Source organism: Crocodylus siamensis, chromosome 6, assembly GCF_052110815.1.
Source record: "Crocodylus siamensis isolate JL-2025a chromosome 6, ASM5211081v1, whole genome shotgun sequence".
Taxonomy (NCBI): domain Eukaryota; kingdom Metazoa; phylum Chordata; order Crocodylia; family Crocodylidae; genus Crocodylus; species Crocodylus siamensis.
This window is the reverse complement of record NC_143400.1, coordinates 24,080,148-24,093,777: the sequence shown is the minus strand read 5'-3', so window position 1 is coordinate 24,093,777 and position 13,630 is coordinate 24,080,148. Positions and strand designations below refer to the sequence as shown.

The 13,630-nt window shown below is 63.4% G+C and overlaps 1 protein-coding gene across 1 annotated transcript; it reads right to left on the bottom strand.

The window, feature by feature from the left end:
- Positions 1-262: 262 nt before the first annotated feature.
- On the bottom strand, positions 263-10,804 carry ATP4A (ATPase H+/K+ transporting subunit alpha). The gene is made up of 23 exons (XM_090050600.1): positions 10,770-10,804; positions 10,143-10,271; positions 10,001-10,060; positions 9,638-9,841; positions 9,386-9,499; positions 9,130-9,264; positions 8,639-8,756; positions 8,203-8,471; positions 7,672-7,870; positions 7,168-7,277; positions 6,588-6,722; positions 6,031-6,235; positions 5,626-5,801; positions 5,236-5,372; positions 4,989-5,139; positions 4,201-4,369; positions 3,407-3,561; positions 2,752-2,875; positions 2,222-2,367; positions 1,682-1,815; positions 1,033-1,134; positions 855-946; positions 263-494 (listed from the first exon to the last, which is right to left on the bottom strand). The coding sequence occupies exons 1-23, from the start codon at positions 10,779-10,781 to the stop codon at positions 466-468; spliced, it is 3,105 nt and encodes a 1,034-aa protein (XP_089906726.1). The 5' UTR covers positions 10,782-10,804; the 3' UTR covers positions 263-465.
- Between the last annotated feature and the right edge of the window lie 2,826 nt (positions 10,805-13,630).

The following is a 13,630-nucleotide window of genomic DNA, read 5'->3' as shown; positions in this document are numbered from 1 at the left end:
CTACTGTCTGTTCTGTGCTGGGGGTGGGGCCCCAGACACCTGGGTCCTGGGGGGAAGGGCTTCGTGGGGCCGGGATGCCTGGTTACCTCATGGGGAGGGAGAGAGCGTGCGCCGGACACTTGGGGCCTGGGAGAGGGAGGGGGTGTCCTGGGTCACAGGGGGGAAGGGAGAGGAGAGAGGTGTGCCCCGGACGCCTGGGTCCCATGCCTGGGTTGTGTCCCTCTTGCACCCTCCCCATAGGATGCCAAACACAGGGTGACTGAGCCCCACAATTTATTTGCCCTCTGTACATGCCGCAAGGGGGGTGGTTTAGAGGCACATAACCCCCCCGCAACCCACCCCCAAAGCCGCCTGTCACAGGCAGGGAGAGAACTGAGGAGTCTGGGCTCACAGCTCCCCCCCCTCCAGTCCTGGAGCTGGAGAGAAGAACGCAGACATCCAGGGTCCCCGCTGGCAGCTTCCCGGTCAGTAGTATAGCTCCTTGTCCCACCAGCCTGCAAGGGGAGAAAGGGCAGCGTCTGCAGTCACAGCTGGGATGCAACCAGCTCGGGTGGAGCAAGGGGGGATGGCCATGTATGACACCACTATCAGTGCTGCCAAGATGTGACCAGCTCTGGTGTGCAGCAAAGGGGGAAAGTGTAACACCACTGTCGATGCCAGCCTGGTGCTGAGATGCAATCAGTTTTGGGGTGGAGCAAGGTGGGGAATGGTCAAGTATAACACTGCTGTCAGTCCTGTCTGGTGCTGAGATGTGGTTGGCTCGGGGGTGGAAAATGGCTGTGTGGAGGAGACACAGCCAGCTCTGGGGGGGAGCAGGGGCCATGCGCAACAGGGGTAGGGAAGGCAGGACTCACTTCCTGGGTGCCGGCGGACGCCCAGCTTGCGGATCTCATCGTAGACAAAGATGAGGAGGCCGAAGGGCATCGGCACCAACCACCACTGGAAGCTGCAGAGAGAAGGTAAGTCCTGAGGAGGCCAAGAACCTAGGTGTCCAGGGCCCCTCCCCCCACAAACCCAGATGTCCAGGCTCACCGGATGGGCATGAAGTTGAAGATGTTTGGCATCCCGGGGCAGTAGCAGAGGAAGTTCCCCAGGCACACTTGGAAGACAATGGCGATGACAAGGACCCGGTTCCTGGGAGTGGGGAGGGGGGCAGTGAGCCTGAGAGATGGACCCCCTCTGCCTCCCAACTCCCAGTCCCCTCTGAGGGGAGGGAAGTTGCCCCCCCCCCATATGGCTCAGAGTTACAGGAGCTTCATTTGGGTTCAAATGTGGCCAGCTCTGAGGTGGAGCAGCTGGGAATAGCTGCATGTAACAGGTCTATGATCAGGTGTTTAGATGCAGCCAGCTCTGGGGTGGGCATGGCCGCATGTAACGCAGGTCTTGGTGTCTGTATGTGGCCAGGTCTGTGCTGCAGGTGGATGCCTATAACACAGGTCTTTGGTATCTAAATGCAGCCAACTCACGGGTGTACATAGCTGCATGTAACATAGATCTTTGATATCTAAATGCAACCAGCTCTGGTGCACATAACACAGGTCTTGGTGGGCACAGCTGCATATAACAGGTTTTAGTGCTCAAATGTAGCCAGCTTGTGCGGGGGGAGGGACTGCTGATAATGCAGGTCTTCAGAGGCCAGATGCGGCCTTCTCTCCGGCAGGTGCAGGCAGGTGTAACGCACCGAAAGAAGCCCTGCTGGAAGACAGAGAGGCGCCGCGTCTTGCGGATGAGCACGTCCGCGATCTGGCACATCTCAATACTGATGAAGAAGCAGGTGTAGCACACGTACTGCTGGTACAGCCGCTGCCCGAAGGTCTGGGGGCCAGAGATGCAAGTAAGTGCCCACCCCGGCCCCGATCCTCCCCTCCAGGACTCCTTTGGGAGCAGGATGGGCTTAGTTCTGGTGTGGAGCAGCTGGAGAAACAGCTGAGCGCAACCCTAGGTGGAACAGCTTGGGATGCGCCCAGCTCAGGTGGAGCAGCTAGGTAAGAGCCACATGTAACACAGGGCAGAGAGGGGCTCTTCTGGCCCCCTGATGCAGCCAGCTCTAGGGGACAGCGGCTGAGCATAATGCTAGCTGTGCTGTGCCCAGCTCTGGGGTGGAATGGCTGGAGAGTAGCATACAGAGAGGGGCTTTGCCGGTGTGCTCGTGTGCCAGCTCTGGGGTGGAACGGCTGCATGTGATGCCTACGGAGAGCGGTTTCTGGCTCTGGGGACTCACCCACTCCTGCCCGTAGCTGTCCTGCAGGTCCTGGAGGTGGTGGTTCTCCCAGTGCGGGCGCAGGCCGAGGCAGAGCAGGGGCCACCAGCCTTCCTGCGCCATGGCTGTGAAGTAGTCGGTGAAGCCGGCAAAGGACTGGATGACACCTGGAAAGGGGCGGAGTCAGGGAGGGGTGGGGCCAGTGGGGCTTCCTCCACCCTGCTTCTGGCCCTGCCTCCCAGCAGTGTCCGTCTGGGTAGGGAATCCCAGGTGTCTGACCCTCCCCCCAGAAAAGGGGGGACCCAGGTGGCCAGGGTCCCAGCATCCTCCTTGTCACCCCCCAGCCCCCACTCCAGTCCCAGAGACCCCAGCGGTCCGGGACCCCCGCCCCGCTCCTCTTGCAGAGACCCCAGGGGCCTGGGCTCCCCCTCTTCCCAGCCCTAAGAGACTCAGGCGTCCTGCCAGCCCACAGGAGACCCAGGAGTCCAGGCTCCCATTTCCCCAGACACCCTTCCCGCCCCCCTAGGAGGGGACCCAGGTATGCAGCGCACCGATCTGGAAGTAGGAGTAGGCGGCCAGTGGCTCATTGACCAGCCGGTCTCGGCGTGGGTTGCGTGGCTTCAGGTGCATGATGTCGCTCTCAGCTGCCTCATAGGCCAGTGACACCGATGGGAACTGGGGGGGGCGGGCGGTCAGGCCACGGACCCAGGCATCCAGGCACAACACCCCCCCCCCCCCCCGCCGCTCAGGAGACTCGATGGAGAGCAGATGTCTGGGGCCAGGGAGAGGGACCTAGGTGTCTGGGACTGACACTGCTGCTGTCAGCGCTGAGCTCCATAAATGATCACAGGTAACGGAGGGGGAGGGGATAGCTGGGGTTGTCTGGTGAGGGGACCCAGGCCTTCAGGCGCCTGGGGACGGTGGCATTCCCGACACAACAGCAGAGCTCAATGAAGAATCGCAGGTGATGGCAAGGGGTCCCACAGCTGCCTACCTAGGGGCCCCAGGCGTCTGGGAGAGGGACCTAGGTGTCCTGGAAAGGAATCTGGGGCAGAGGGGACCCAGTTATCCAGGACAGGTGGCACTCCTCGTGCCAGGGCGGAGCTCAATGAAGACTTGGAGATGATGGCAGGGGGTCCCGGGGGTGCCTGCCTAGGGCCCCCAGGCGCCTGGGGTGGGGAGGACCCAGGCATCCGATGCACTCACGATGTCAGTGCACAGCTCGATGAAGAGGATGGTGATGCAGCCCAGGGGCAGGGGGACGGAGGCTGTGATGTAGATGAGGTACGGCGCCAGCTCGGGGATGTTCTTGGTCAGGGTGTAGGCGATTGACTTCTTCAGATTGTCGAAGATCAGGCGGCCTGGGCAGGAGGGGGTTAATGCAGTGGGGGGCGGGGCTGACAACTAAGCCCTGCCCCTTTCCCTGGTTCTTAGGGGGGGAGAAGGGGACAGCCCACTAGAAGGGGTGTGGCCTCGCAGCTGCACCCCCAGAGCAAGTTGCATGCTGTGGGCGTGGCCAAAGTTGGTGTCATTGGCTAAGGAAGTGAGGGTGTGGCTAGCAAAGAGGGCCGTGGCCTTGAAGTGGCCCAGAGCTGGTCCCTGGGGGGGAACACATGAGGGCATGGCTCAGGCATGGGCGGAGCCTACAGGCACTGGGGAGGTTCTCAACCTTCCAGAAGTGATTAAGCCGCGTGGCTGCTTCCAAGGGGGCGTGGCCTAACTGGGTAGAAGCTAAAGGGGCCACCAGGATTTCTCATCCCTGCCCCCCAGCCAGTGTAGGGGCATGGCTTCCTAGGGGGTGTGGCTTAAGTGTGGGCGGAGCGTAAAGGTCCATACTTCCCCAGGGGTGTGGCCCCACCATGGGTGGAGCCTAACAGGGCCCAGGGGCGTTTCTCCACCCCCCTCATAGAGGGGTCCTCCTCCAAAGGGCACATTCCGTTAGGTCTCAATGGTCCCACCCCAGAGCTGGGTGCATTTTGCAGGGGGCGGGGCCTGGGTACCTTGCTCAACACCAGTAACGATGGAGGCGAAGTTGTCGTCCAGCAGGATCATGTCGGCTGCGTTCTTGGCAGCATCTGAGCCTGCGATGCCCATGGCTACGCCAATGTCAGCTTTCTTCAGCGCTGGCGAGTCGTTCACGCCATCCCCAGTCACTGCCACGATTGCCCCCTGTGGGGGGGGTACAGGGCCTCAGTAGTGCCACTCCAGAGCTGGGCGCATCACCCTAGCTGAGTCCTTCCTTTGGGTTGTTCTATTCAGCCGGGCCTCAACCGTTCCACCCCTGAGCTGGGCACATTGTGGGCAGTCCCCCCGGGGTGTTTTACTCGGCTGTTCCCTGTACGCCACACACCCCAGACCTGGCTGCATCTCAGCCCCAAAGACCCCTCCCTTACTCTTCAGTGTTACACTTGGCTGTTTTCTAGCTGTCCACCCCAGAGCTGGCTGCAGCTTGGCCCTAAATAACATCCCCCCACACACCAATTCAGCATTATACTCAGCCATTGGCTAGTTGTTCTACCCCAACAGCTGATCACATCTTAGTGCCAAATAAGTCCCCTCCTATGCAGTGTTACACTCAGCTGTTTCCTAGCTGTTCCACCCCAGAGCACGGTGCCTCTCTGCTCCTACACAAGCCCTTTAACTGCACTGGTCTACTCAGCCCTTTGCTAGCTTGGCTGTTCCACCCCAGAGCTGGTCTCACTTCAGCTCCAAATCAACCCCTGCTGCTGCCTTGGGGGCCCTCCCCAGCTTGGGAGGGCAAGTTCAGCCCCCTCCCCCAGGGCCTCACCAACTTCTGGCAGCTCTCCACGATGATAAGCTTCTGCTGGGGGGACGTGCGGGCAAAGACCATCTCCGGGTGCAGCTTGAGGGTCTCCACCAGCTCTTCGCTCTCCATGTCCTTCAGCTGCCCCCCGTTCACCACGCAGGCCCGTGCCGCCCTGCAGGGGGCAGCACCAGATGGATGCCTGGGTTCCCTCGACTCCGGGAGGGGCACCTGGATGCCTGGGTCCCACATGGGGTGGGAGGGCACTCACCGCTTGTCCACCTGATCAATGGGCATGCGGAGGCGGGCAGCGATGTCCTCCACCGTCTCACTGCCCTCAGAGATGATGCCCACGCCCCTGGCAATGGCCTTGGCCGTGATGGGGTGGTCACCCGTCACCATGATCACCTGTGGGCGTGGAGTCAGTGGGGGAGCGGCTGCGAGCTTCCCTCAGTGGTACCCTAGCTGGTACCTGCCCCACTGGGTTTGTGGGATTTGCCCCAGGGCTGCGAGCTTCCCTGGGACAGTTGCAGGGTGCTGCAAGATTCCCCAGGACAGTGTTCCCAGGGCTGCAAGCTTCCCTGGCACACTAACTCTTATATTGTGAGCTTCCCCAAAACAGTGCCCCAACACTGCAATCTTCCCCAAGACAGTGCCCTACCCGAATGCCAGCCGTGCGGCACTTGGCGACAGCATCAGGGACGGTGGCACGGGGCGGGTCGATCATGGAGACAAGGCCGGCGAAGCAGAGGCCACTGGTGGGGAAGTTTAGCTCCTCAGCATCGAAGGAGAAGCCGGGCGGGAACTGCCGCTCATCCAGGTACAGGTGGCAGAAACCTGCGGGGGGTCAGGGCACTGCTGGAGTGAAGCTCGCAGCAGCCCCTACCTCACAGCTAGGCCCCGCCCCTTCTCTTAGGCCCCTCCTCCCAGGACTCATTTCCCCAGGCCCCTCCCCCCTGCTTGGTTAAGTCCCACCTGCTTCTCCCAGCAGGCCCTGCCCCAAGGAGGCCCTACCCCCGTGCCCCCTGGGGGACCCAGTGCCCCGCCCTTTCTCCCAGGCCCCTACCCAGCACGCGCTCGCCCAGCCCGCCCAGCTGCACATAGGCAGTGTGAAAGGCCTCCTGCCACTGGGCGTCCAGCGGCAGCTCCTGGCCCTTGATGAGGATGGAGGCGCAGCGCTCGAGGATGCGCTCGGGGGCGCCCTTCATCACCAGCAGGTGCCGCGGCCCCGCGCCCGCCCCTGGCTCCGCCTCCAGCGCGTGCACCGACAGCTGCAGAGGGTGGGGTCAGCATGGCGGGGGCAGGCCCCGCCATCCCACCCCAGGGTGGGCCGGGACACCCCCCTGGGCCCCACCCTGGGATGTGGGTGGGGGCAGACCCCTGGGTCCCAGCCCAGGGTGTGGGGGGGGGCAGGGGCAGATCCCTGGGTCTCACCTCGGGGCAGGGGCAGACCCCTGGGCCCCACCTTGGGGTGTTGCGGGGGGCTGACCCCTGGGCCCCACCTTGGGCTGTGGGGGGGGACAGACCCCTGGCTCCCAGCTGAGGGTGTGTGGGGGGGCCAGGCAGATCCCTGGCCCCCACCCCGGGGCATTAGAGGGTATGGGCCCATGGGTCCCCGGGCACCTGGAACTTGTTGGTGGAGTTGAAGGGGATCTCGCAGGTCTTGGGGAAGCGCTCGCGATAATCCTGCACGTTCCCCACCGTCAGCTCCGCAAACTTGAGCAGCGCCGTCTCCGACGCATCCCCGATCACGATGCGCTGTGGGGGAAGAGGGGTGTCAGCTGGGCGGGGGGGCACCCCCAGGGTCCCCGTCCTGCCCCACAGCCAGGATTGCAGTGGGTGTAGTGCCCCCTGGGAGTGCTTGGGGGCCACTGCATGGAGCCCCTTGGAGTCCCCCCAGGCCACGTCAGCCCCCCAGAGTCCCCAGGGGGATTGCAGTGGGTCTAGGGACCCCTAGTGGTCCCCATTGACCATTGCAGCTGGGTTGATGCCACTCTGGGGGGCCCTGTTAGCCACCGTGTGGTGCCTCCTAGACCGCCCCCCTCAGGCCACAGCAGCCCCCCAGGGTCCCCAGAGGGATTGCAATGGGTCTAGTGCCCCCTAGTGATCCCTGCTGGCCACTGCAGCTCTGGCACCCTTTGGAGGTTTCCCCATGGCACCCCCTAGTCACCCCCCCCCCCATCCAAGTGCCCTGACCCCTCACCTTGGGCACTGGGACGGCGTCCTGGCCCCCCTTGAAGAGGGCGCGGTTGCAGAGGCTGATAATCTTGCTCAGGGCCCGCCAGGTGTCTGAGGACTGGTCAAAACTCTGGCCTGGGGAAGAGGGGGAGGCAGTTAAGGACCTTGTAGATGCAGCTGGTTCTGGGGTGAAACAGCTGGAGAGCAGCTGTGTTGAACAGGGAAGATGCAGGACTCTTTGGGAAGATGTGGCCAGCTCTGGGGTAGAACAGCTTTAGAATGGCAGCATATAACATCATGCCACGAGGGCAAGATGCAGCCAGTTCTGGGACTGAGCAACAGCCACATAGAACAGCACCTAGGACAGCTGCTGCAGCCAGCTCGAGTGGAGCAGATGGAGAATAGCAGCATATAACATCATGCTGCAAAGGCAAGATGCAGCCAGCTCAGAGGTGGAGCCCTGAGGAACAGCCACATAGAACAGCACCCTGGGAGGGCCCAGTGTGGCTGGCTCTGGGATGCCCCATACCTGACTGGTCCTCAGTGGTGTCGGCCGTGTGGATCTGGTTGTCGAACCAGAGGTGAGCCACGGTCATGCGGTTCTGCGTGAGGGTGCCGGTCTTGTCGGAGCAGATGACAGAGGTGGAGCCCAGCGTCTCCACTGCCTCCAGGTTCTTCACCACACAGTTTTTCCGTGCCAGACGCTTGGCCGTCAGCGAGAGGCACACCTGGGGAAGGGAGAGGTCTGGGGCAGTTTGGGGCTGGTAGAGGCTTTTAAAGGGCAAGATGCAGCCAGCTCTGGGGTGGAGCAGCTACAGAACGGCTGCATATAACATTGTACTGGGAGATGCAACCGGCTCTGATGTGCAACGGGTGCATATAACAAGGCATCCTGGAGCAGGTCGCATTTCCCAGTGCAATGTTATAGGTGGCTGTTGAACCCCAGAACTAGTTGCATCTTCCAGCACAACAGCCATCTGTAACATCGCACTAGGAGGCTGAGATGCAGCCAGCTCTAGGATGGATCCCATAGGATGAGGCGGGGGGCAGGGGCACTCACAGTGACAGTGGCCAGCAGCCCCTCAGGCACATAGGCCACGACAATGGCCATGAAGAAGACCATGGCCCGGAGGAAGGGGTAGCCGATCACCATGGCGACAACAAAGAAAGTGGCGCCGAAGAAGATAGCCAGGCCGGCGATGATGTCAACAAAATGCTCGATCTCGATGGCGATGGGCGTCTTCTCGTTCTCCACACCCGAGGCCAGCGAGGCAATGCGCCCGATGATGGTGCGGTCCCCCGTGTTGATGATGATCCCTGTGGCCGTGCCTGGGAGTAAGGAAAAGTTAGTGGGGCCAGGAGGCAGCCAACTCTGGAGCTGAACGCCTGAATATAACATGGCAAAAGAGGTGCCCAGATGCAGCCATCTCTGGGGTAGAGCGGCTGGGGAATGGCAGGGTGGCCAGGGCCCGAGATGTGGCTGGCTCTGGGCGCACCTTCCAGGCACATGGTGGAGAAGAAGGCAATGTTGCGCGTCTCCAGGGGGCTCTCGTGGGTGCACTCTGGGGAACGCGTCTGCGGCTCCGACTCTCCTGTCAGGGATGAGTTATCCACCTGGAGGGCAAAGTTGGGGGCGGGAGGAGGTGAACCATGCCTGCGGGACCCAGGTGTCCAGGCTGCACGTGCAGCAGAGCGGGGGCCACATGGGTGTTCGCTAAACCCAGGTGTTCAGGATGCACCTGCAAGCCACCCCCTGCCCAGAACCCAGCTGCCCGGGGCGTGGGCACACGCACACACAACTCGGGCATCCAGGGCATGCACACATGCATGTACACACCCCCAGGTGTCCGGGTCTCTTGCACGTGTGTACCCACACACACATGCATGCAGACCCCAGGCATCTGGGTTCCTCTCTTTGTCTTGCACACACTTGTCCACCCACACCCCCTAGACACACCCAGAACCCAGGCCTCCAGGCCGCACGCACCTTGCAGCCCTGGGCGCTGGTGATGCGCACGTCGGCTGGGACCCGGTCCCCACCCTTGATCTCCACCAGGTCCCCGACCACCAGCTGGTTCGCGTTGAGCTGGAACTTCTCCCCATCCCGGATCACCGTGGCTTGCTGGGGGGGCGCGGGGGTCAGGGCAGAGAACCCAGGCGTCCAGGCTCCCCACCCCCTGGGATGCAGGCGCCTGGGCTCCCGAGCACCCCCAAGCGGGGTGGGACCCAGGTGTCCGGGATACCTGGGGCACGAGGTTCTTGAAGCTGGCGATGATGTTGGTGCTCTTGAACTCCTGATAGTAGCCGAAGCAGCCGGTGACGACCACGACCGCGATGAGCGCGATGGCCAGGTACAGCTAGGGGGGAGGGGGGGTCAGGGGGGCCTGGATGCCTGGCCTCTCGCCACAGTGTGGGGGCCCGGGGGAGAACCCGGGCGGCCTGCCCCCCCCCGCCGGGACTCGGGCCCCTGCCCCGGCCCCGGGTGTCGGGCTCACGTTGTCGGCGCTGGTGAGGTCGCCCTGGCTGCACTGGATGCCGAAGGCGATGAGGCAGATGGCGGCCGCCACCCACATCAGGCACTGCAGCCCCCCCGCCAGCTGCCGCGCGAACTTGACGTACTCGGGGGTCCCCCGCGGCGGCTTCAGCTCGTTGGGCCCGTCCCGCACAAGCAGCTCGGCCGCCAGCCCCGCGCTCAGCCCCTGCGGCGGGACGGCAGTCAGGGCGGGGCCCGTTCTGGGCGGGAGGCGGAGCACGGCGGCCGGGGGCGGGGCATGCAGATGAGGGAGGACAGAGTTCAGGGCATCTCGAGCAGAGGGGCGGGGCTATCGGTGGGCGTGGCCACGGGGGGCGGGCCTCACCTTCCGCGCGTTGGTGCTGTACTTGATCTCCAGGTCCTCCACGCTCAGGGTGTGGTCGTCCTGGGGGTGGGGGCGGAGCCTGTGAGTTGGGGGCGGGGCCAGACCCCCCCACCACACACACCTCCCGCCGCCGCCCACCCACCACGTCCATCTCCTTCTTCATGCTCTCCAGCTTCTCCTTCTTCTTGGCGCCGCGCCCCTTCTTGACGCTGACGCCCAGCTCCCCGTCCCGGCCGCGCCGCGCCTCCACCGCGAACATGTCGTACGTGTCCTGCGGGCGACACCCGAGCGGCTGCGGCACTGTCCAGCGGAGCCCCGGAGCGGCGTTACGCGTGGCCGCTCCGCCCCAGAACTGGCTGCATCTCGGCCCCGAGTCACGGCCCCTTCTGCTGTGTTGTCTGTGGCTGCCCTTCCCCAGGGCTGGTTGCAGCAACGGGCCGGGAAGGAAAGCCCCTCGGGGTGGCATTAGGTGTCAGGGCATTAGCTCAGCCCTTCCTATGGGGTGTTCTGCGTGGTCTACCCTGGCTGCTCCCCCCAAGGGCTGGCTGCCTCTTGGCCCCAAGGCAGCCCTTCCGCTGTGCTATATGTGGCTGTTCCCTGGCCCCCCTGCCCACCGCAGCTGGCTGCATCTCGGCCCTCTCTATGGGCCCATGCCCCTGCTGCCCCCGCCAGAGCCAGCTTCATCCTGGCCTCGAGCAAGCTCTGGATGCTGCTAAGAGCCTGGGGGCCCCGATCCTGCCTCCCCCCACCCCCACGGCCGGGCTCTTACCGCCTTCCCCATGGTGGCGACTGGTCCCCAGTAACTGGGTGAACTGGGAAGGCCTGTGACCTTCTCCAGCCCCTTAAATACCACCCCAGTCCCTCCTTTGCCCACGTCACAGCTGATAACCCCAAGGGGGGGCAAAAAGGCGGGGAGGGGGATCACCTTGGAGGAAGCAAACAGGGCAAGGTGACCCCGGGGTGGGGCCTGGATGCCTGGGTACTTTCCCTGCTGGGGGGTGGGCCGAGGCCTGGGTTCTCTGGGAGGGGAGGAGGGCTGGGGTGTGGGAGAGACCCCAGGTGACCGGGCTCCCCCCCACCTCCCCGCTGTCACCCTCCAGCCTTCGCGCCTTGCCCAGAGAGCCCAGGCGCCCAGGCTCTAACCAGTGCCCTCCACTACCCTCCCCGTGCCCTTGTTGGGTCCTTATCGGGGCCGCGTTATCAGACACGGGACACAGGACACGCACAGGGCTGCGGTGGTGGGGACATGAGCATACATGGAACCCAGACGTCCGGGACACACGCGCACAAGCATGCACAGCCCCCCCCCTTGGGCTTTGTCCATGGCTTTATTTCCCCCCCTCCCACAAGGGACCCAGGCATCCTGCCTCCCAGTCCACCCCCACCCCCAGCTTCCTTGTTCCCAATTAAAACCTGTGTGATGTCACTGGGGTTCCCCCACCCCACTGCCCCCTGGGGCAGAGGGGTCAGGCAGAGGAGAGGGAGGTTTGCACACTTGGCAAGTTCCTAATTCACTCCCTCTTCATAGGGGCGATCCCGACTTCGTCCCTCACTCCGGACTGGGACCAGCCGACTGGACAACATGCCCGGGGAGTTGCGGTGCATGGCACCTCCCCAGAGCTGTGCACAACTGGGGGCCTGGAGAGGCCTCTCCGCCCCTGGAGGGGCATTGCACTCGACTGGGCCCCTGTGTCCCCACCCCAGAGCTGGGCACATGTCGGCCTTTTCGTGGGTCGTTAGACTCGGAAAGTCCCTCTCTGCTTCGCCCCAGAGCTGTGCACGTCTCAGCCTTCCTCATTGGGTGTTATACTTGGGTATTTCCCATCTGTTCAACCCCAGACCTGGGAACACCTCAGCCCTCCCTACTGGGTATTATACTTGGCTGTTCCCCACTTGTTCCACCCCAGAGCTGGGTGCATCTCAGCTCTCCCCACTGAGTGTTATACTGAGCCATCCCTTCTCTGTTGCAGCCCAGAGCTGGACACATCTCATTACTCCCAAACCAGTGTTACATTTGGCTGTTTTCCCAACCCCAGAGCTGGGTACACCTCAGCTCTTCCCATTGGGTGTTATACTTGGCTGTTCCCCACTTGTTCCACCCCAGAGCTGGGTGCATTGCAGCCCTCCTATGCCAGTGTTATAATATACTTGGCTGTTATCCCCACCCCAGACCTGGGTGCATCTCAGCCCTCCCCGTTGAGTGTCATACTCAGTCAACCCCTCTCTGTTCCACCCCAGAGCTGGATGCATCTCATCCCCAATCACCCTCTTTGGAGCACACTGCCCAGCCGGGTCAGCCTGGGCCCAGCTGTGGCTTTTATTGTTGGAGCCCCACCCCTGGGTGGGGGTGGGACACAGCCCCCACCGGGATCCCCCTTAGACAGAGAAGAGGGTGAAGAAGATGATGATGAGGATGATGGTGAGGACGATGAGGAAGATACCGAGGCCCAGAGCCACATTATTGAAGACCCGGGCCTGCGCCGAGCTGTGCCGCGCCCGTTCTGCGTCGCCTGCCCGGTTGGCATCCTGGGTCTGCAGGGAGAGCGCGGTGCGCCCAGACGCCTGGGTTCCTTGGACGCCTGGCCTCGTGCCCGGCCCCTCCCAGATCTGGAGAGACCCCAGGCATCTGGGTCCCCAGTGACCCCTGCTCTCACCCCGAGACCTCTCCCCTTTCAGAGACCTCAAGTGTCCAGGCTCCCAGGACCCCTTCCTCTTACCCTGCCTCCCCCCCGACCCCACTCCCCTCCCAGAGACCCCAGGTATTGGGTTCCCAGCCTCCCCCCCTCAAAGAACCCAGGCATTCAGGTTCCTCTGCTCCCCTCCCCCCCAGCCACCACACCCTTCTCAAACCTGGAGAGAGCCCAGGTGTCCAGGGCCCCATCCCCCCCTCTCACCCCCCACCCCAGAGAGCCCAGCCCCCTGGGCCCCCAGCACCCCCCCACCCTCGACCCCCAGTACCCAGAGTACCCGGGCGTGCGGGCCCTACCTGCAGGGAGTAGAACAGGGCCACCAGCCCCAGGGGCAGGCAGCAGCATACAGTGGTCAACAGTGAGTAGGGCAGGTAGTCGGGGGCCTGGGTGGGGGGCAGGTAGGGAGGTGCGGGGGGCAGGTAAGGAGGGTTGGGGGGCAGGAGGCCACCTGGGGGGGCCTTGGCATCTGGCTGCGCCATGATTGTGTCCATGCTCATCTACCTCCTTCCCTACCCCCGGGGCTCAGCTTCTTCCTCCTGGGGTTGCCTCATTCTGTCTACGCCCAGGGAGAGGTCAGGCTCAGGCTTCCTGGTAGGCAGCCTCCCACCCCAACCCAGGAGTCTGGGCTCTCTGCCCTGGCCTATCCTGCCCTGCCTCGCTCTCATCCTGCCAGAAACAACTGGCACCATACCTACAGGCTGGGGAACTCCCCTCTTGTCAGGCGGAAAAGGATCTTGGAGTCATCGTTGACTCCAAGTGTGGGGACGCGGTCAGCAAGGCCAACCGCACCTTGTCCTGCATCCACAGATGCATCTCGAGCAGGTCCAAGGGGGTGATCCTCCCCCTCTGCGCGGCGCTGGTCAGGCTGCAGCGGGAGTACTGTGTCCAGGTCTGGGCGCTGCACTTCAGGAGGGATGTGGACAGCATGGAGAGGGTCCAG

Excerpts from the sequence above, each read along its gene's own strand:
- ATP4A (XM_090050600.1), bottom strand. Across the intron at positions 1,816-2,221 it reads ACAGCTACGGGCAGGAGTGG|ACCTTCGGGCAGCGGCTGTA; the intron begins GTGAGTCCCCAG and ends TCTGGCCCCCAG. Across the intron at positions 1,135-1,681 it reads TTCCAGCAGGGCTTCTTTCG|GAACCGGGTCCTTGTCATCG; the intron begins GTGCGTTACACC and ends CCCCACTCCCAG.